Below are 21,238 nucleotides of genomic sequence, written 5' to 3'. Positions count from 1 at the left end.
AGCCTATGAATTCACACATAATTATTTGTACACATCCTGTGGTTCTGACTGGCGTAAAACATTCACATGGTGAGAACTGCGGGTTGTGTGACGGTGTGTGGTTTTTAACTACTAAACATGAACACATGGTGTCCAGTTCTGTATGTGTTTAGAGTTGTGAAACACAAGAATAGTGTTCATTGTTCTGAGGAATCTTTAAGAAAATGGTGTTACGTTGATGCAATTTGTCTAATATCATTGATTTTAGTCTATGAGTAATTGAGAAAAACGTTTAGAGATTTTGAGAAAAGTTTAGATATTTATGAAAATCCTTTGACCCCAAGTATGAGCAATGATACAGACGCTTAGCACGCACCACTAATTCAGATTCTTATGTGTTCAGTGTCATTCGCTTGAAGCACGAATAAAACAACTTCTCTTCACACCAGTTTATTTTCCTAATTCCTCTTTCACTCTCAGTGTCCTATCTTGCACCCAGCGCAATTGACTTTGTACACCGATGCATGTATCATTCCTATTTTACACCCGCGCACAGCAGACTTTTCCCTCCACAGACGCACGTCGGTTAACTAAGAAATACACTTGCGCTCCCCGGGGCGGTTCAGCGCAAAGAGGAGGCGTGTTCCGGCGCAAACGTTCCCTCATGCTTTTTTGCAGGTTTAGAAAACAATTCCGCCACTGACCGAAAAAAAACTAGTTTAAAGTCAGTGGTGTGTCGCGCATGTTATTGATATGCTATTTTAAGGGCGCATGCTTGGCCATAATCAATGTAGCGTGTGCACAACGCGCATACACTTTGATTCTCTCATCTACACAGAAGCAGCAGTTTTCATTTTTGCAAATCATACATTATTACGATAGATAGATAGATAGATAGATAGATAGATAGATAGATAGACAGTTTATTATAAAAGCATACATCTAGCTTACACATTTACCCAAATTATCATACGCCTGTTTAACCTAAGTTAATTTGGGTGTGTTTCTCCATCCCCAATGTCACTTCTGTGTGTTTTACGGCCCTGACGAGAGCGTCAGTCTCCTCTGCTGTGAACCGCTCCTGGCGCGCGCCTGGCAAATCCGCCGTTATAATAGGAATCCGCTATAGAACAAGCGCGCCTGCTCTTAAAGGGAATGTGAGATGACGCTCTGATTGGTTTATTTCATGTTACGCCCAAACCACACCTATGAATAATGAAGCTACTTCAGACCAACCCATTTTAGATTTGCGTCGGGCGCAAGAGTCATTTATCCCGCCGGTATATAGCAACAGCGCCAAGACCCGCCCACAAAGTTACTTGCGTTTTGCGCTTGATACTTGAGTTTCAAATCGTTAAAATAGGGCCCACAGTCTCTCTGTCAAATGAGTCATTCTACAATTTTGGGTACATTTCATGTCCATTGATGAGAATTGTTTTTTCTAATATTATAATTTATCCTTTATTCAGTGGAAAATAAAGACAGATAGAGCTGTGCCGGCCAGTGTTTTAAAAAAGGAAACTGATGAGGTTTCAAAGAAGTCAGATCAGTTGCAAAGAAAATGTTGAAAGTCAGTGGTGAAGTTTCTGAGACCACAGACAGCAAAAACTTTTGTGTTTTCTGCATGCCATAGAGCCATTTGGCAACTCAAAGCCAAAGGAAGTGTTTGTAATATGTATCGTTTGCAGTTTGACGCCGTCCAAGCCTGAACTCCAGGGTTTACAACATTCATTTGTCACCTTTGTGACTCTGATTGAGAATATTCACACATAGACATACAAACTCTCACACACAATGACTGTTTTTTGTTAGACCTACATGTTCTTTACACAGTTACACTGATGTTGAGTGTATATTAAGCATAAATAGGCTACCATTAAGAAAGTTTTTCTAGTAGAATAATTTACACACATGCACACACTCCTGAGTCAAACAGAAAATGGATTTGAGTTATGGTCAGTCACAGAGAGAGAGAGAGATTGTTTGGATTGTTCTTTTGGATTGTTTCAATAAACTTATTTTTTAATCATATTTTGTTTGGTGTTTTTTTCTTCTTTTAATACTTAGTTATAATTTATCATACTCAGTTATAACTTCAATGAATCTGATTCATGAATTCATCTATCCATTCCTTCATTAATTAATTTTTGCTTTTAATTATGTTTGATTATAATTTTTTTTTCGATTTTTTTTTTTTTTTAATGATTTATGATCAGCTTCAGTTTGATCTCATGTTAACGCGTTGAGTATGTGTGTATTGTACGGTCTATATTTCAATAAACTAAGATTCCTGATCACGTCTCAACGCAGCTGCCTACGCTACAACAGCTTGAAAGTGAAAGTAAAGTGAAGTCGCATGCGTCAGGAAAACAGATAGGGCTATTTGGGATTATAGCTCAAAGGCCTACATGACCGTTTTGTTTAATTGTTGTATTTGAAGAAGCACCTATAGCGAACTTATGTCAATACTGCTGATATTCTCTAATGGTATACGTGCTCTTTCTCTCAGAGCAATTAGCCTACTTAAAACAGGTTCTAGGCCTTTTCTAACCCTTTTGGCGTCATAAAATTTAAATTATAAAACTCAGTTTTATTTACACAAAACTCAATGTTTGTGTAATCATGATATACCGATGTAAAACATTTGTAAAAATGATTTCAGTCAAGCTCAGGTACATACATTTAACCATTTATTAAACAAAATAAATGAAATGGTATATCAAAAAAAGTTTACTCTGTTAGTGTTAGTTTTGAGCATTTTGTAAATTCCATTAAACAACTCATGTGGCGTTGTCTCTTAAAAGCATATCAGTTAATAAATTAGCCTATCACAAAATATAAAAGTATAACTTTACATGTTTCATTTTCAGATTCAAATGCCTCAAAAAAAGCATAAAGAAAATCATAAAACCCCCTAATTTTAAATTACTTTTTAATATTAGTTTTTACAAAAATGGACAAATTTTGAAAGTAATAAGTAAATGTATATATTTTTTAAGTGTTTAAATTTAATGTTATTTTAATGTTGTGGTAAGGACAATTTGTTAAAAGAAGAGATGAAAACCATAAAAAATAAACGTACAACTACATTCAATTTTGTGTACATCTTTCTATGTATTATGGACATGTATGTATTACATAGTTCAAATTGAAATTCATATGGTTTTATTATTTTTTTTTTTTTTTTTTTTATTTGGGAGAGTCAAAAGTGCCCATAGTTGCAGAAACACCCATTTATGATAATTCAGAGCATGTAAAGGCAGCATTACACACATAACCCAAGGATGTTTCCTGATCCATAAAGTTGGATTTACAATAGCTATCTGAACATCATATCACATTTTCACTTATCTTAAATTCAATATTTAAATGCTGTAACATCAGTCACTAAATTGTAGTTTATGATTAAGAAAAAGTAAACTTAACCATTAGGTAACCTGATTTTCACTGAAATATTTGACTCTAATAAATATTGTCTAATAATCACTCACAAAGGTTATTGACGTAGCTTGTCTTGAATCCCATTCTAGTTTATGATTTTAAGTCCCTTTTCATTTTTTTGTGCAAATCTTTTTTAAAGGAAAAAACAAGTAACTAACTTGTTTAACTTTTGCCTAACTTTTCCCTACATTATTCTTCACACTCCAGTCCAGTTGGTGGCGGTAAGACACATAAATGTGTTTACAAACCACCATTAAACCTCGAAGAAGAAGAAGATTAGTTTTCAGCAACTCTGTTGTTTTGTTGAGATGCTGAGCTGGCTTAGTACAAAGTGTTAGAAATGTACTTTTAGTTTATAGAAATATACATTTTTTTCAGGTCAATAAATGCCTGTAATGTTCCCATCCTCATAGAAGTGACTAAGTTTTGAAGCAAGCAGGAATATCTGGAGGAGTATCAACTGAACTGAGATCTGCTGCTGTGAAGATGGTGTTTGTTAAAGAGGAGAGTGAGGAGGACATGAGTGAACCAGAACCCTGGAGAATAAAACACGAGGAACAAGGAGGTCGGTGTCTAGTATTCTTCATTCATCTTTATTGACTTTTGTGCTACATTATAAGCTAACAAATCTTTAGACACAGGTGCCCGCGGAAACTTGAAAAGTCTTGAATATAAAAATCAGGGCTAAATTATCATTAAAATGTCACGTTTCAAATGTATTAAAAATACAACTTGAATCGGCAGCGATAAAATTACGATTTTTTCATTTTTGCTTGTTGCTTCTGGTTGCTTAGATTCTCCTGGAATCGCAAAACTGTGCTGAATTCGGAGCGTGTGCGATTCATCATACAGATTCACTTTGTTTTTACATTAGCGTAATCTCAAACATTTGTGTAGACAAAGGGTTACTGTTACAGAAGTCTTCCTGCTGTTTTCCACCTAAATAAAAGCCTCAAGATCTAACAGATAGTGGATTAATTAAAAATCTATTACTATTTTTGTATTACTATTTGTATTCAAATTAAAGTGCATTATTATTAGCCTTTATATGTGTGTATATATAACTAATAGTAAATAATAATAACTAATAATACTATATATATATACAGGCCAAAAGTTTTGACACATTACTATTTTTAATGTTTTTGAAAGAAGTTTCTTCTGCTCATCAAGCCTACATTTATTTGATCAAAAATACAGAAAAAAATGTAATATTGTGATATATTATTACAATTTAAAAATAATTGGTTTTCAATTTATTATACTTTAAATTATCATTTATTTCGGTGATGCAAAGCTGAATTTTCAGGATCATTACTCCAGTCTTCAGTGTCACATGTGACATCCAGTCAATCACATGATCCTTTAGAAATCATTCTAATATTCTGATTTATTATGAGTGTTGGAAACAGTTCTGCTGCCTAATATATTTGATGAATAAAAGGCTAAAAAGAACTGCATTTATTCAAAATATATATATATATTTTTTAATATAAATCTTCTTTACTATCACTTTTTATCAATTTAACACATCCTTGCTGAATAAAATTATTGATTTATTTAAAAAAAAATAAAGAAAAAAATTACTGACCCCAAATTACTGAGCAGTAGTGTATATTGTTGTTATAAAAGATTTCTATCTTGAAAACATTTGCTTCTTTTTTTTTTCTTTTCTTTTTTCTTTTTCTTTTTTCTGTTCATCAAAGTATCCTAAAAAAGTATCACAGGTTATGAAAAAATATTAAGCAGCAGAACTGTTTCCAACTTTGATAATGAATCATCATATTAGAATGATTTCTAAAGGATCATTTGATAGACTGAAGTAATGATCCTGAAAATTCAGCTTTGCATCACCGAAATAAATTATAATTTAAAGTATAATAAATTGAAAACCAATTATTTTAAATTGTAATAATATATCACAATATTACTTTTTTTCTGTATTTTTGATCAAATAAATGCAGGCTTGATGAGCAGAAGAAACTTCTTTCAAAAACATTAAAAATAGTAATGTGTCCAAACTTTTGGCCTGTACTGTATATATGGTGTCTCTGTTTAGCTGGTGTTTTAGTGTTTGCATAAACTGATTGAATCATGTTTTAATTTAATATAAATGCATGAACACATTCATTTTAAGGGGGAATTTACACAACACCATTTTACAATACAGCTTTTTTAGTTGTTTTCATTGATCCGTGTGGATTATGGATTCATTGTGACAATACTGTCGTCTGTACGTGATACTTTGCAAAAATGTCAATACTTTTCTGTTTTTAGTACATCTTTGTTGTGTAAACACCCTAATTAGGGCCCGAGCACCGATGGTGAGAGGACCCTATTGTTTTTGCTCCGTTTATTAGGGCCCGAGCACCGATGGTGAGAGGACCCTATTGTTTTTGCTCCGTTTATTATTATTATTCTTCTCCAAAGTGAATCGCTTTTTAGAGGGCCTAAACATGCTCGAAAACTCATGAAACTTTGCACACGCTTCAGAAGTGGTGAAAATTTACGTGTGATATGGTTTTCAGAATTGGGGGGGGCAAATTCGGTAAATTATTGCCCCCACATTTTGCCCCGGCTCCTGGTTTCACGTACAGGTATGAAATTTGGTACATACATGTAATGACCCAATACCTACAGAAAAGTCTCTTGGAGCATAGCCCTAAACACAACAGGAAGTGAGCTATTTTGAACTTCCTCCTGGATTTTGGGCATTTTTCGTAATTTCCTGATGTTGTACTTTAACGAACTCCTCCTACAGATTTGATCTGATCCTCTTCAAATTTGGTGAGTGTAATCTTAAGGCCTTTGTGACGTTAAATTGCGAAGATCTAGAGTTTTCGTCGAAGGGTGTGCCCTCGGCGGCCTGACAAACATCTATCTATAAATTACAGGAACGTCTGTCTGTCTGTCTGTCTGTGTGTGTGTGTGTCTGTTCCTCGCATATCTCTCAAACCGTTAGTCCGATTGATTTCAAACTCGACAGGTGTCTTGCCACGGGCACGAGTAAGTGCAGTGCCAAGTTTGACATTGTTTGGATGAGAAATGCAAAAGATATCGTTAAATATATCATTTTTAGAAGGTTGTGGTTTAAAAATAAACATTCTGACATTAGAGAGTTGTATCGGTCAAAGAAGCCCCAAGAAGGTTGTGGTTTAAAAATAAACATTCTGACATAAACACTCAGTCAGCTACACTGTTTACTTCTGAATATTATAGTTTGGTTCCCGAACGTGATAAATCCATCTATCTATAAATTACAGAAACGTCCGTCTGTCTGTCTGTGTGTTATTCGCATATCTCTCGAATGTGAGATAACCACTAAATGTGTGAAAACCACTATTTTCTGTTTCAAACTTTCACATAGCATCTTTAGGTTATAACAACATTGAAAATCAAAATCTGGATTTGAATTTTTTAAGATTTATTATAAAAACGGATTATTTTTTCCCAAAAATGCAATAAATTCATGACTTTTTTTTTTTTTTTTCAAAATGCTATTAATCCATTGAATCAATATAAAGTTATTTTTGATCATATTGCCATCGCAAGAAATATCTCCTGAACTTTTTTGACGGCGATCAGCTCACAAAAACTGATTTTGCACGGGCACTTTGCACTGCTCCCTGAATCGAGGTGCTTATTCATTTGTGGATGTAAACTGAATCTGTAAGTCAGCTATGCTGTTAGTGTTTACTTCTGAATATTATATTTCATTCTGGTGCGCTTAACGTTGTCGCTACTGTGTAATAGTAGCCTATGCTATTCACCAACTAAACATATCCTATTCAATGCGTTCACAGTCTCTTTCACGGGCATCATTTGTAGTTGCCTATTCACAAACTGTTTGCTCAAGCATAGCGTTTTCTCGGAGTTCACTGTGTGCTTTTTACCATGCACAAATAAAAATGTCACTGAACTTTTGCTGTGTAATTGTAACAATGAGCACACACCAAACCAACAATTACTAAAAACACACACAAAAACTGATTTTGCACGGGCATTTTTTGCACTAGTTCACCCAATTTCGGCCTTTTGGTGATATATGCATGATCAGATAAGTTCAATATTAATGTTGCTTGCAGTTCTGATGTTGCTAGGCAACCACAGACAGCCTGCAGTAACTCAGGCATACAATTTTCAATTTGCCCCAAACTTCACATGTTTGATAAGAGTCCTGTCCTGAACACATGCCAATGCTCATTATGATTATAGCAATAGCGCCACCTGCTGGTAGCAGGAAGTGTGGCAAATACAAAACGTGCTCGAAAAATCATGAAACTTTGCACACGCTTCAGAAGTGGTGACAATTTACGTGTGATGTGGTTTTAAAAATTGGGTGGGGCAAAATGGCTTACTTATTGCCCCTACATTTTGCCCCGGCTCGACGTTTCACGTACAGGTATGAAATTTGGTACACACATGTAAAGACCCAATACCTACAAAAAAGTCTCTTGGAGAATAGCCCTAAACACAACAGGAAGTCAGTTATTTTGAACTTCCTGTCAGATTTTGGGCAGTTTTTGCCATTTCCTGATGTTGTACTTTAACAAACTCCTCCTACAGTTTTGATCTGATCCTCTTCAAATTTGGTGAGTGTAATCTTAAGGCCTTTCCTAAAGGTGCCGGGTGGCGGTGGCAGGGGTGCGAGGGCCCTTTTCATCGCTGCTTGCAGCTTTAATTTCCTTTTATTTTCCAATTGTCCTGATTGATTTTCATAATGTTAATGTTTTCATTTTAGGCCTGGTGAAAGTGAAAGAGGAAAGACCATATCTGAATGAAGTGGAGGAGAAACATCAGCATCAGAAAGCTCATGATTTCATCGCTGGGGAGAAGCCATTGAGTTGCTCCAAAACTGAAAACTATTGTTCACAAAGCAGCATTCAAATAATAGAATTCAAAAGGCCTTTCACTTGTTCTCAGTGTGGAAACACTTTCGCATGTATTGATAACCTTAAGAATCACATGTTAATTCATGCTGGAAAAAAGCCTTTCACCTGTTCTCAGTGTGGAAAAACTTTCAAACATAAAAGAAGCCTCATGAATCACATGATAATTCATAGTGGAAAAACGCCTTTCACCTGCTCCCAGTGTGGAAACACTTTCACACGTCAAGGAAGCCTAAAGAGTCACATGATAATTCACACTGGACAAAAGCCTTTCACTTGCTCCCAGTGTGGAAACACTTTCAAATATAAAAGAAGCCTTACAAGTCACATGATAATTCATGCTGGAATAAAGCCATTCACCTGCTCCCAGTGTGGAGACAGTTTCACACGTAAAGAAAGCCTGAATAATCACATGAGAATTCACACTGGAATAAAGCCTTTTGTCTGCTCCCAGTGTGGCAAGAGTTTTAAATATAAAGGAAATCTTAATGATCATTTAGTAAGTCACACTTCAGAAAAGCCTTTCACTTGCCCTCAGTGTGGAAAGACTCTCACACGTAAAGGAAACTTTAAGAGACACATGTTAATGCATGCTGGAATAAAGCCTTTCACCTGCTCTCAGTGTGGCAAGAGTTTCTCCTGTAAACAGGGATTTAATAGTCACATGAGAAATCACACTGAAGAGATCCCTTACACATCATCTGTGTGAGAAGAGATTTAAATGGAACACGTGTTTCAAAGCTCATCTTCGCCATTCTCACTCTGCAGTAAGGCAACTTAAAGGTGCAGTAAGTGAGTTTTGAGGAACGCTGCTGAGAGTGGATTGGACTGAGGAGCACAACACACTTTTAGCCAATCAGCAGTAGGGGGTGTGTCCACTCATGATGGGGAGGTGAGAGAGAGCGAGCAAAAGCTTTATTTTGCCTTGTTTCAATTGCGATAAAGAAACATCCATTCACTTGCATTGCATGTTTATGTATTTTGGGGATGGAGTAATGGAGGGACGAGTGCATTTGTTTGGGCTGATTTCAAATATCAACAGTGTTGCTCAGAAATTACTTACTGCACCTTTAACTCTGATTATTGCAGTAACTTTTTTTTTTTTTTTTTTTTGCTTTGGCATCATTACTGAAGAAACACCAGGAAGTTCATAGAAATGAAAAGCCTCACGTCTGTCCTGTTTGTGGAAGGAGATTTCTAAGGGGTAAAAAGGCACCAGAAAATACATGAGCGTGAAAAACACTGCGAGTGTGAGAAATGCTTTAACACAGTCGAGTCCTTGAGACCACACCACAGAATCCATAAGGGAGAGAAACGGTACAAGTGTTCATATTGTGGAAAGAGTTTCACCCAGTGTGAATTTTTTTATTTTATTTTATTTTTTAAACATGAAAGACTGTATAAACCATGACATAAATGAAATTGAATCGCCCTGTGTGATTGAAGATTCTTTTGACGTTCCAGCAGGTGTGTGTCAGCCCGGTGAAAAGGAGCTCTGTTTTGGTTATTAGTTTTCTGTTTTGTTCAGTAAGTCAGTTTTCATAACCCACGTGTTTAGTTTGTCCAGCTATGCTCTGCTAAGGTCTGTCTTCTTCATGTTATCCTTTTGAGTTTGGAGTTCGTATTGAGTAACCCTGAGTGTTGCTGTAAGTTATCAAATGATTAAGATATGGCTCTGAATTTGTGTCTCACAGAGCTTATTGCAAAACTGGAGGGAATATATATATATATATATATATATATATATATATATATATAAATTCTCATCAGTCTTTCTGCAAAAAGTAGTTATTGACTATGAAAAAGTAGTTTAAAAAAAAATATTTCTAAAATATCTTCTTTTGTGGATATGGAATTCACATCACCTGTTATTCAATAGTCCCCTGTTCAAGTCCCAGTTATCTAGACCCTGCTATTAATTTATAATAATCCTCTATCCCCATGTATCCACAGCTATAATAAAACAATAGCCATCTGATCATTATAATGCGTTTTCATTTTTCTTAATTTCAATATTTAAATGCTGTAACGCCGGTCATTCTGCAAAATGTAGTTAAAACGAAAACATTTAACTATTAGGGAACGTTCTGTGATTTTCACTGAAATGCTTGACGAATAAATAAACGAAGGTTAATGATGTTGCTCGAATGACATGTGTGTCTATCATTTAAGTAATTTTCATTTCATATTGCAAATCGTTTTTAAATGAAAAACAGCGCGCCTTGTATACGCGCTCAGTAATTTCTTCTCCATATGATTTCCCCCATTTCGATCGACGCTTCACACTTCAGTCCAGCGGGTGGCGGTAAGACACAGACGTGTGTTTACAAACAACCATTAAACTTCAGAGGAAGAAGATTAGCGTTGTTCAGTATGGTCTCTGTGTTGTCGAGGTGCCTGCTAAATAAAAACTGTTAGACATTTACTTTTAGTGTGTAGATAAAAAAAAATGCAGGTCAATAGATGCCTGTAATGTTCCCATCCTCATAGACGTGACAAAGTTTTGAAGCAAGCAGGAATATCTGGATTCTGGAGGAGTATCAACTGAACTGAGATCTGCTGCTGTGAAGATGGTGTTTGTTAAAGAGGAGAGTGAGGAGGACATGAGTGAACCAGAACCCTGGAGAATAAAACTCGAGGAACAAGGAGGTCGGTGTCTATTCTTCATTCATCTTTTTGACTTCTGTGCTACATTAAGCTAACAAATCTTTAGACACCGGTGCCCGCGGATCCTTAGGTTTAATATCCTTAACGTAAAAGTCCATAAGTCCTGTCATTAAGATGTCTTAAATCCACGTTTCAAAAAGTCTTAAAATGCAACTGAACAGGCAGCGATACGATATAGATTTTATTTTCGCTTTGTTGTTTTCTGGAATCGCGCATGCCCATATAGAATTCACATAGATTGAAATATGTTAACAATAAATAGATTTTCATATATTTAAATGTTTCAAATCTAAATGAATAAAAATATTGTTTATGTAAGTATATTTTAAAATAGGCCGATATATTTCAATAGCCTATATTTAACAGTGTTTCGCATGTGAATATATAGCCTAACATTTCTGTATGGGTGTGACTCTTAATACAGATTCACTTATTTTTTACATTAGCGTAATCTCAAACATTTTTGTGCTTAAAGGTTTACCTGTTATACAGAGGTCTTCCTGGATGGTGGATTGTGGATAAAAGTGGATTGTGTCAAAATATTACTATTGTATGGACACAGATGTTTTTTTGTAGTCTGGTTTTGATGCTTGCTTCTGCCTTTAATAAAATAAACTCATTGTCCATACCTTCGGGATAATGTTGGATATGCCAATCTATTTATTGTCCATTTGACACTGCAAACAACTAAACAAAGCATAGGCTAAATAAATATTCCAAACTTCGACTTTCTACTAACAAACAGTATTATTATTCAAGACGAACTTAAGCCGGGTTCACACTGTAGGCTACGATTTTGGCCACGATTTGTCCGTCTGAGACAAATTTTGCAAATCCTAAAAAATTCCTCTGATCCTAGGCTAAAATCTTTGATCATTAGTTTGACATGGTCACCGACAGCTGATGACCGTTGTGATCAAATTTTATCTCAGATGAAATCCTGGCAGAAGATTTGACTCACAGTCCTACAGTGTGACTTTTCCTACGACAACTGACAAATTGTCCTTGTTTTTCAAGACAAAATGACCAAAATTAACATTCATTTTAACATTTAATTAACCATTTCAATCCCACGTCTAATGCAGCTCACTGTCACAGTCAGAACATGTCATTGACTGATGATGTAAAACTCTTCTTTCGTGCATCCGTAGGGCTGGGTATCGTTAATTTCTTCGATACCGATACCTTGACTCCGATACCAGTTCCTGAAATATATATTTTTTTCTATACCAATTTTATGAAATCCATTTTAACATTACCTCAAAAAAACTTGGGTTTTATTATTTCAGTTAAAAGTTGTTGCCTTTAATGTCGTTTTGCATCTGCTGATACTGAAATTAATATGGATACCTGCTTAGTGCTTACCTTTTTGTTTTGTTTTTGACTTGGTTAACCCTTAATCGCTGTTAAAAAAGGACAACACTTAAGCTGTTTGGGGTCAAAATGACCCCAAACTTTTAAAGAGCGATTACATAAGGAAATATAAATTTTTATATGGAAAACTATATATCATTTTTTTTATTTACTTCTCAACTATACATTTATGCTGTGTTTTTGTGGAAATTTTGAATTTTTTTAACTATTTACTGCACAATTACATAACTAGGCCATAAATTGTCTCATGAAAAAAGATATTTTAAAGAAAAAATCACTTAAATGATGATCTTAATTAAATCTAAATAGTTTTTGGACATTGCTCTATGTGTTAGGGATAGAATACTGACATCTGCTGGTTTGTGGAAAAACTTTAGAAGTTATAATTAAAGAAAGAAATTGCAATGACCACATATATCCAATAGAGGGCCATAGAGACTCATTCATTTTCACTTCATTTTTCTTGATGCTTAAACTTCTCCTCACAACTTTATGATATATATTTCGTGAATATTTATTTAAACATTTTGAAATACATAAAAAATATGTAGTTTTGTCAGAGTTATAATTTGTTGTTGTTTTCTGTTATATTTTGATATTTTGCAAATTATTATACATACATTTACAAGTCACCACTATGACATGACTGTAATGTGTGTGTGTGTGTGTGTGTGTGTGTGTGTGGGTGGGGGTGGGGGCAAGCTTGTTCCATGTTGCATATGTGACATTTTTCAGATTTATGCCAGTTTAGTTGATTTTATTTGCCAATTTCTATAAAAATGCTCTCTGTTGCAGTGACATACGTGTGTGTTTGTGTGTGTTTGTGTGTGTGTGTATGAGATAGAAAGTTCATTCCACTTTGGGTTTATGCTCTAGGACCAGACCTTGATTTAAATGTATTTTTTTTTAGATTTATGCCAGTTTTGTTTATTTTATTTGCCAATTTCTGTAAAAATGCTCTCTGTTGCAGTCACATACATGTGTGTGTTTGTGTGCGTGTGTGTGTGTGTGTGTATGAGATAGAAAGTTCGTTCTACTTTTTATTTATGCTCTAGGACCAGACCTTGGTTTATTTGTAAAAATTTTCAGATTTATAATGGATTTACTTTTATTTTTTTGACAAACAAAATTTTAAAAAGTCATTTTTTTCATTTTCCCATTCATTTTCAATGTGGGGTCATTTTGACCCCAAACAGCTTAAATGGTAAATTTTTTTTTACACACCTTTAGAACAACCAAATCAAGCCCAGTTTTTTTGTGCATGTTTAGATAGATTATTTAGGAAAAGTCACAGAGTTTCATGCCCCTGCGATGAAGGTAACACTTTTAAAAAATGAAGGAAAAGTCCATTGGGGTCATTTTGACCCCAAACAGCGATTAAGGGTTAAATGTTCACATTCTTCATGGTATCGTTTGCAGAGAAAATAAGCAATTTTATCCCATTGCATGATCCTTTGATGTTTTCACTGAAGTTTTGTAGAATTTCGTTCTCAATGTTAATCTTGCTACTGTGAAAACAGTCACACGCTGCTGCTTCAGCCATCATATGGTAAAATATGTCCAAATAAAAATGTTCAACAAGCTGACAGAAGTTGATCCATTTCTTTGTTTGAAAGGTGTAAATGTAACTGAAGTTGTATTGTTGCCTTTGTAAATATTCACTTTCCCATATGGCCACGGAGAAGAATCGGAGGGTCACATTCAGCAGACAGACACCAACACACTGTATTTGTTTGTAATTATTTGACCAAATGACAATCAAAATCAAACCCATTGAAGCTTTTTGAGGTTTTGAAGTTGCTGCGTGCAAGTTATGCTAATTCACAAGCCGCGTGAGAGTCATACTCACAAATTTAATGTTATTAAACCAAACAAAATACAAAACTTTCAAAAACACTCAGTAATGTATATATATATATATATATATATATATATACACACACACACACACACACACACACACACACACACACACACACACTGTCCGGTCCCCCAAAAAAAGTCACTGTTTGGATAGGCTAATACTTAAGTCAATGACTGATCATTATTGTTGTGATTTCTGTTGTTTCTAGCATGTTATAGGCTAAGTTTGGGAACAGTTATTTTAATCCTAATTGATGGTTGTTTAAGAAATGAAAATCTACGCACTCCATGTTGGAAGACATATGGGCATATTACAGGATGACAATGTCAAGATTCATCAGGCTCAAATTGTGAAAGAATAGTTGGGAGGGAGCATGAAGCATTTTTATACATGAATTGGCACCTCTTGAGTCCTGACCTTAAATTCATTGACAGTCTTTGGGATGTCCTGGAGGAGACTTTACAGAGTGCTCGACTCTTGAATTGTCACTACAAGATCTTTACCAAAAATGTAAGCACCTCTTGATGGAAATAACATCACAACATTTACAAATATTGTGAAGGTAAGTTGAGACTGTAAGTGACTGGATTGATCTGACTTTCGATGGTGAATGGTCCAATGTATCTGGGACTCCGCTTCCGCTAGGGCAGCCGGAGGTGTATGTCCCCGGTGGAGAGCTAGACCTTTTGATCAGGTTGGTAATGGGTGTTTCAGCTCTGCGGAAATCATCCTGATTTTTGTGCCTCCTTACTGCCCTTTGCAGATGGATGTGTGCCGAGTCTCTTGCTGTTCTGGAAACGGGTTGAAAGCTGGAACCTCCAATGGCTCTCCTGCCATTATAACTTTTTGGAGAAAAAGGCATATAGTTTTGGTGTCTCCCCTTGCCGCTGTGACAACACTGCTCCCACACTTGTGGAGGCATCAACTTTAACGATGAATGATAGATCTGGGTAAGGATGGATTAAGGCGAGAGCAGTAGTAAATGCATGCTTGAGCTAATGGAATGCCTCTGTGGCAGCTGGAGTCCAGGACAGAGACTTGGGCTTCTTGCGTAACAGTGAGGTGAAAGGGTAAAGTTGGAGATAAAGCGGCGGTAGAAGTTTGAGAAACATAGGAGTCGCTGAAGTTCCTTCACCGAAGCAGGAATGGGCCAATTCTGCACGGCGTCCACCTTCGCCTGGTCCTTCTGAATTCCACTGGCATTAATGATATAGCTCAGGATCGAAGCTATTGAGGTAGCTTACTCCCGTAGTACCTCATTCATGAAGGCCTGGAAGACAGAGGGTTTGACAGCCCGTATGGCATAACCCAATATTCCTAGAGCCAAGATGGTATTATGAAAGCAGTCTTCCATTCATCTCCCCTTCGGATCAGGATGAGATTGTAAGCACTGCGCAGGTCCAACTTGAAGATGGTTGCAGCTCGTAGCTTCTCCAGAGCCGCTGGGACCTGAGCAAGAGAATATTTGTACATGACAGTCTGTTTGTTGAGGGTACGATGTAGGGCTGGGCGATATGGAATTTTTTTTTATCACGATATGTTTTTCCATATTGATCGATCTCGATTCTTATCACGATATGTAGTTTTTTGCAGATGCTGCCAGTGTAAGGGACATCCTGAAGCTTGAAGAAACAAGATATTCACTGAAACTTTAGAATAAAGTTTAATAACATAAAAAAATTAAACAGTATGCCTTTCAATAATGAGCACAAAATATTTTTGTTAAGGTCTTCATGCAGCCAAAAGATTCACATTACACTCCCACATTGTATGAATCTTTCTATTGGTCAAGAGAGCAGCAGGGCCCTCAACTGGCAAAAGAAAATTTAGAGCAGCGCTCTTTCGCTCATACAGAGTTTTATATGCTTTCAAACAAGTGCAAACTAGTAAGTTACTGGTCAGTGGTCACTTTTCAATATATTTTACATTTTTTTTATTTTGTAAACAACAACTTATTTAAACAACTTAGTTAAAACACAATTATTAAATAATAATAATCTCAAATATTTATAGAGGCAGCACAGAACCAAACTAAGTAAACATGTGGGTCACAACCTCTGACACATTCAAGTGCTAAACAAAGACAAAATAAATGCAAAAAGTAAACCACTATAATACTATTATCCTGGTTTACCTCCCAGAGATTTTTTGGAGGTATTGAAAAATGCAAAAATAAAAGGTTGTGCACATCATTTGTAATTGCAAACATGATTCATCTCCCTTTATACAATAATACAAACTTTTACTTATTGAAACATTGTATATAAACTAACAGCTGTGACAACTATCACATCAAATTGCTTTGGCTGGACAGTGAACATCTCAAGTACAAAAAGAGTAAACATGGCCCTGGCACAAATACTACCTGAAAGATTAAGGTAGATCTCTAGAATTGTTTTATAAGTAGAATGAAATCTGAGCCAAAATTGCACAAATATGTAAACATAGTAAACCAAGGGCTGGGCGATATATCACATGACATTTATAGGCACATCTCGTAAGTAAAGCAAGGGTGCAGGGATTTGTATTATTTTGAAGTACCCCCGGACGCCGCCATTGGCTAACGGAACCCCACCTGCAGTTAGCATCCCATTGACTCCCATTCATTTTGGCGTCACTTTGACAGCGAATAACTTCACATCTGAGGCGTTTAAAGACTCCATTTGTCCATTATTTATTTCTAAAGAAACACGACAATGTATAAAATGCTCCATTACCTTGTATCTTACGTTATGGCCCTGTAGAAGCAGTTTTTGTAAAAGTAGGCTAACGATTGCGTCACAGCCACGCGACTCTCTGTCGCACAGTAGAGAATTACCGTATGGACAGGAGGAGAAGCTCGCGGGCAATCGGGAGGACGTCGAGGCAAAATGACAAAGTAATTAATCAGAACACCTACAAAAAGTTTCTCCTGCTCCAAGATCATGGACAGCTCCTACTCACGCTCTCCGTCTCTGCGAGTTTCGGAAGGTAATGATTCAGATTGATCTTGGCACAGCTACTAGAAGACAGACGGTTTGCTCACGTCACATCTACGTCGTCGAGCTCAGTTTGAGTCTGCGCAGTACGCTGGACCCCCAGGAAGTAAGATTTTCTAATTGGCTTCACTTTGTCTCCGTTGAATCCAATGGGGTCGCTGTGTCCATTTCTTTTACTGTCTATGAAGTAAAGCCGGTCCCTTGATTAGTACTAAATCGCCATCACCTGATTTCAGATGGAGCGGCATTTACAACACAGAGACGTAGTTAACTGACAAGCTGAGCAATATCGCATTAATTATCACGGATCGCCTGTGATAATTAATGCGATATGGCTCAGCTTGTCAGTTGTCTGCCATATCCAAACGTCGTGTTACCTTTTTTTTCAACAATGTCTTCGGTCTCGAGTTATGTAGTGATGTTGCCTTCACGTTCGGCATTATTTTCGCTGTCCTCAACTTCAGTTTCCCTCATTTTTTTTTATCCTTTTTCCAACTTTTTTCCCTCTCTCTCAGTCTCCTTCTGTTTACTGTAGTAGCCTCGCTGAGAAGTGGGCGTGTCCTACCGGCATACGGCAGCCGGCAGATACGGTTGCGCTTAGTTTTTCATGCTATATCGAATAATATGTCCCAAGCATATTATCGAAATCGCTCAGAATATTATCGCGATCCCGTATCGAGATCGAATTATCGCCCAGCCCTAGTACGATGATCAATGCACGGCCGCAAGCCTCCATTCTTTTTTGTCACATAGAAGAAACTGAAAGCGGCAGTGGTAAATGCGTGGCCTGTTGTTTACTGAACACATCATGCCCCATATTCCTTAGGAATCTTGACCTGTTGGTGTTTCTCTGGACTTGCAATGGTTGTCGCTTGTAAAACGTAATGATGGGCAGACATCACTGATACAGGAATGTGCAGCAGAGAGGTGATTCTGGGATGTATTTTAATGTTACTCACCTCTGGGCGAGGTGGACGTACAGGGCACTCTGACATCAAATGTACCTCAGCTCCGCAATACAGACATAGATGTTGTTGAATCCGGCTTTGTCTCTCTGTAGGTGATAGATTAAATTAATCAACTTGCATGGGTTCAGGTGCAGGTGCTGGAGGATATTATTAGCAGGTGGTGAATGCAGGGCAGGTAACTCATGTTTACAGGCTGTTAAGCATTGAGCAACACGGATGGATAATTGAATGAGGTTTTCCAACCCAAAGCTATCATCGTAGATCGCGAGATGAGTCTGCGGAGTAGGTGACAAACCCTGTCGGTAAGCAGTGATTAGGGCATACAAAACTTCACAGCAGATTTGCATTGTTTTAGACGGAGCAGTAGATCATGAACTGATAGTGAATTGATTGCCGTTTAATCAAATACTTCTTTAAAGTAAGTGATGTAGGCATCTAAATTGTTACTCACTGGAGAGCACAGCCTGATAGCAGAGAAATGATGAATGCGATCTTATCCGTGCGCAATCGTTGCGTTTGCTTCTCAAACAGCAAGGTGCATTGGAGAAGAAAGCCACTACAATTCTCCGCTGTGCCAGAGAATGTTGCTGGTAGGGCCATGGGACTGGCAGCCAGATCAGGTGAGGAGGAGGTGGTTTGCAGAGAGAGTGACTGACGAAGTTAATGGATCGGTGAACGCACGATTTTAAACTTGCTTATATTGAAAAATAGAACGTTTTTTAACAAAACGAATAAGACCGCTTTGAGGCATGGCATACATGCTGATCTGTGCTGCGACTCTTGTTCGGCTCATGCTGAATTGACCAGACTTGTTCAGTTTTAATTGTAGTATCTGTTCTCTACTAACTAAATTCTACTATTCTACTATTGAACTAAATTATTTTTATTACTAAAATGACGGTGACTCGGTGGGCTAGTAATGTAATCGGTGTGCGAGTGAACATCATGTAACAACGATAACACAGACTATCGCAGCAAGCCTAATCATAATGCATCATGACATTGAATCGAATCAAATCGTAGACATGATAATCGTAAACGAATTGAATCGTGAGACAAGTGAAGATTCACACCCCTTCCTACATGGTTGTGTAAGAAATGAAAAGCTACACACTCCTACACACTCAATTAGGGTTAAAAGAACTGTTTCCAAACATATAATATGCTAAAAACATAATAATCACTTCACAGCACCACATAATAATCACAGCACTGTTATTAGTACTTCATTGTGTAGATTAAGCAAATACTTTTCAAAATACATTTTGACAAAAGTTACAAAACTTTTCAAAAATGCATAGGATGAACCTTTCCTTTTTTAGTACATTGTTGTTGTATGAACATACCCTAATTTTTTTTCCAAATGTTTCAATTTATTTTCAGCATTTTAATGTTTTCATTTTAGGCCTGAAGAAAGTGAAAGAGGAAATACAAGATCTGAATGAAGTGGAGGAGAAACATCAGCATCAGAAAGCTCATGATGTCACTGCTGTAGAAAAATCATTGGATTGCAGCATTCAGTTAACAGAAGTCAAAAGGCCTTTCACCTGTTTTCAGTGTGGAAATACCTTCAAACAGAAAAGAAGCCTTATGAATCACATGCTAATTCATAGTGGGATAATGCCTTTCACCTGTCCTCAGTGTGGAAAAACTTTCAAACAGAAAAGAAGCCTTAACAATCACATGTTCATTCATGCTGGAATAAAGCCTTTCACCTGCTCCCAGTGTGGAAAGAGTTTTACACAGAAAAGACAACTTAATGATCATTTGGTAACGCACACTTCAGAAAAGCCTTTCACTTGCCCTCAGTGTGGAAACTCTTTTACACGTAAAGGAGGACTGAAGAAGCACATGTTGATTCATGCTGGAATAAAGCCTTTCATCTGCTCCCAGTGTGGAAAGAGTTTTACACAGAAAACACACCTTAATGATCATTTGATAACTCACACTTCAGAAAAGCCTTTCATCTGTCCTCAGTGTGGAAAGTCTTTCACACGTAAAGGATACTTTAAGACTCACATGTTAATTCATGCTGGAATAAAGCCTTTCAGCTGCTCTCACTGTGGAAATAGTTTTACTCTGAGAAAACAACTTAATGAGCATGTTCTACACTGTAAAAAAATTCCCTGTTAATTTACAGTAAACTACAGGCAGCTAGATTTACCTGTAGAATGCTGTAATTTTACAGTGGACCTGCTATAATCTGAAACAACAGTTTATTACTGTAAAAATGTCCCCGTTAATTTACAGTAAACTACAGGCAGCTAGATTTACCTGTAGAATGCTGTAATCTGAAGCAACAGTTTATTACTGTAAAAAATATTACAGTACTGTGCTGTAGAAAATATAGGCTGCACACTATAATACTGTCAGGTGTTTGGTTGCCATTATATTGTTAAATTAGTGTTCCTGCGGTAATCTACATAAACTGTGTATTACTATAAAGTGTATTAAAGTACTCTAAAATGTGATCTTTACATTGTAGCACTACTTAAAATTTGCTTTCTAAAATAAAAAACACACTGAAAATTGCTTGCAAACAAATGGCTCAAACAAAAGATGACCTTAAAACATGCTTTTATTAAAGCTAATACCTTTAAGTAATATTCCACCATGTTTCTCACTGACTCGCCCTCAATTCATAAACATCAGGGCTTAAAGAAAATCCCAACCTTTCCACTCACATTAACAATCATGTGTGTTCAACTCGTAAATACGATCTTTCCGACATGGCTTGAACACACCATTACATTTAGAGCCTTTGCCATCGCGGTACGCTCATCATAATAGTTGTGTTACTACTCAAAACCCCATATAAATTTTAAATACATACTATACCGTGCATTTTCTGTTATGTGGATTACAAAAGAGAACAACACAACACTAGATAGACTTTTACCATATGCCTTAAAACAGGCATACATAATTACATACATATATACATACATAACCTGTTCATAAAATACAAATATACTCTTAAGTCAGGCTTCAGTGAACACTAGCCAATTATTTTATATCAAAACAAATTGTTTATAAAATATATATCAGCATTTTATACTTTTGGACTGATGGTTAAAG

At 36.4% G+C, this 21,238-nt stretch overlaps 3 protein-coding genes across 3 annotated transcripts in view; all 3 read left to right on the top strand.

The window, feature by feature from the left end:
* The first annotated feature begins 3,682 nt into the window (after positions 1–3,682).
* LOC307157739 (uncharacterized protein) lies at positions 3,683–10,039 on the top strand. Its single transcript, XM_079869658.1, has 2 exons — positions 3,683–3,985; positions 8,162–10,039. Exons 1-2 carry the CDS (start codon positions 3,907–3,909, stop codon positions 9,016–9,018), a joined length of 936 nt encoding a protein of 311 aa, XP_079725784.1. The 5' UTR covers positions 3,683–3,906; the 3' UTR covers positions 9,019–10,039.
* A 620-nt stretch (positions 10,040–10,659) lies between these two features.
* Positions 10,660–21,238, top strand: part of LOC307157541 (uncharacterized protein) — a 40,346-nt gene continuing 29,767 nt past the window's right edge. The window contains exon 1 of the mRNA XM_079869473.1: positions 10,660–10,958. Within this exon, the coding sequence (XP_079725599.1) occupies positions 10,880–10,958 (79 nt within the window). The 5' untranslated portion in view covers positions 10,660–10,879. The remainder of the gene's footprint in view (positions 10,959–21,238) is intronic.
* The window catches only part of LOC307157648 (uncharacterized protein), a 117,468-nt gene continuing 107,012 nt past the window's right edge, over positions 10,783–21,238 (top strand). The window contains exon 1 of the mRNA XM_079869574.1: positions 10,783–10,801. The gene's annotated coding sequence lies outside the window, so the exon portion shown is untranslated. The remainder of the gene's footprint in view (positions 10,802–21,238) is intronic.

Source organism: Squalius cephalus (assembly GCF_949319135.1).
Source record: "Squalius cephalus genome assembly, chromosome: 1".
In the NCBI taxonomy this organism is placed as follows: Eukaryota; Metazoa; Chordata; class Actinopteri; order Cypriniformes; family Leuciscidae; genus Squalius; species Squalius cephalus.
This window is presented reverse-complemented; position numbering and strand designations above follow the sequence as displayed.

Coding starts and splice junctions, on each gene's coding strand:
- LOC307157739 (XM_079869658.1), top strand. CDS start 3,907: ATGGTGTTTGTTAAAGAGGAGAGTGAGGAGGACATGAGTGAACCAGAA. Junction 3,986..8,161: donor AAAACACGAGGAACAAGGAG/GTCGGTGTCTAG, acceptor TTTTCATTTTAG/GCCTGGTGAAAGTGAAAGAG.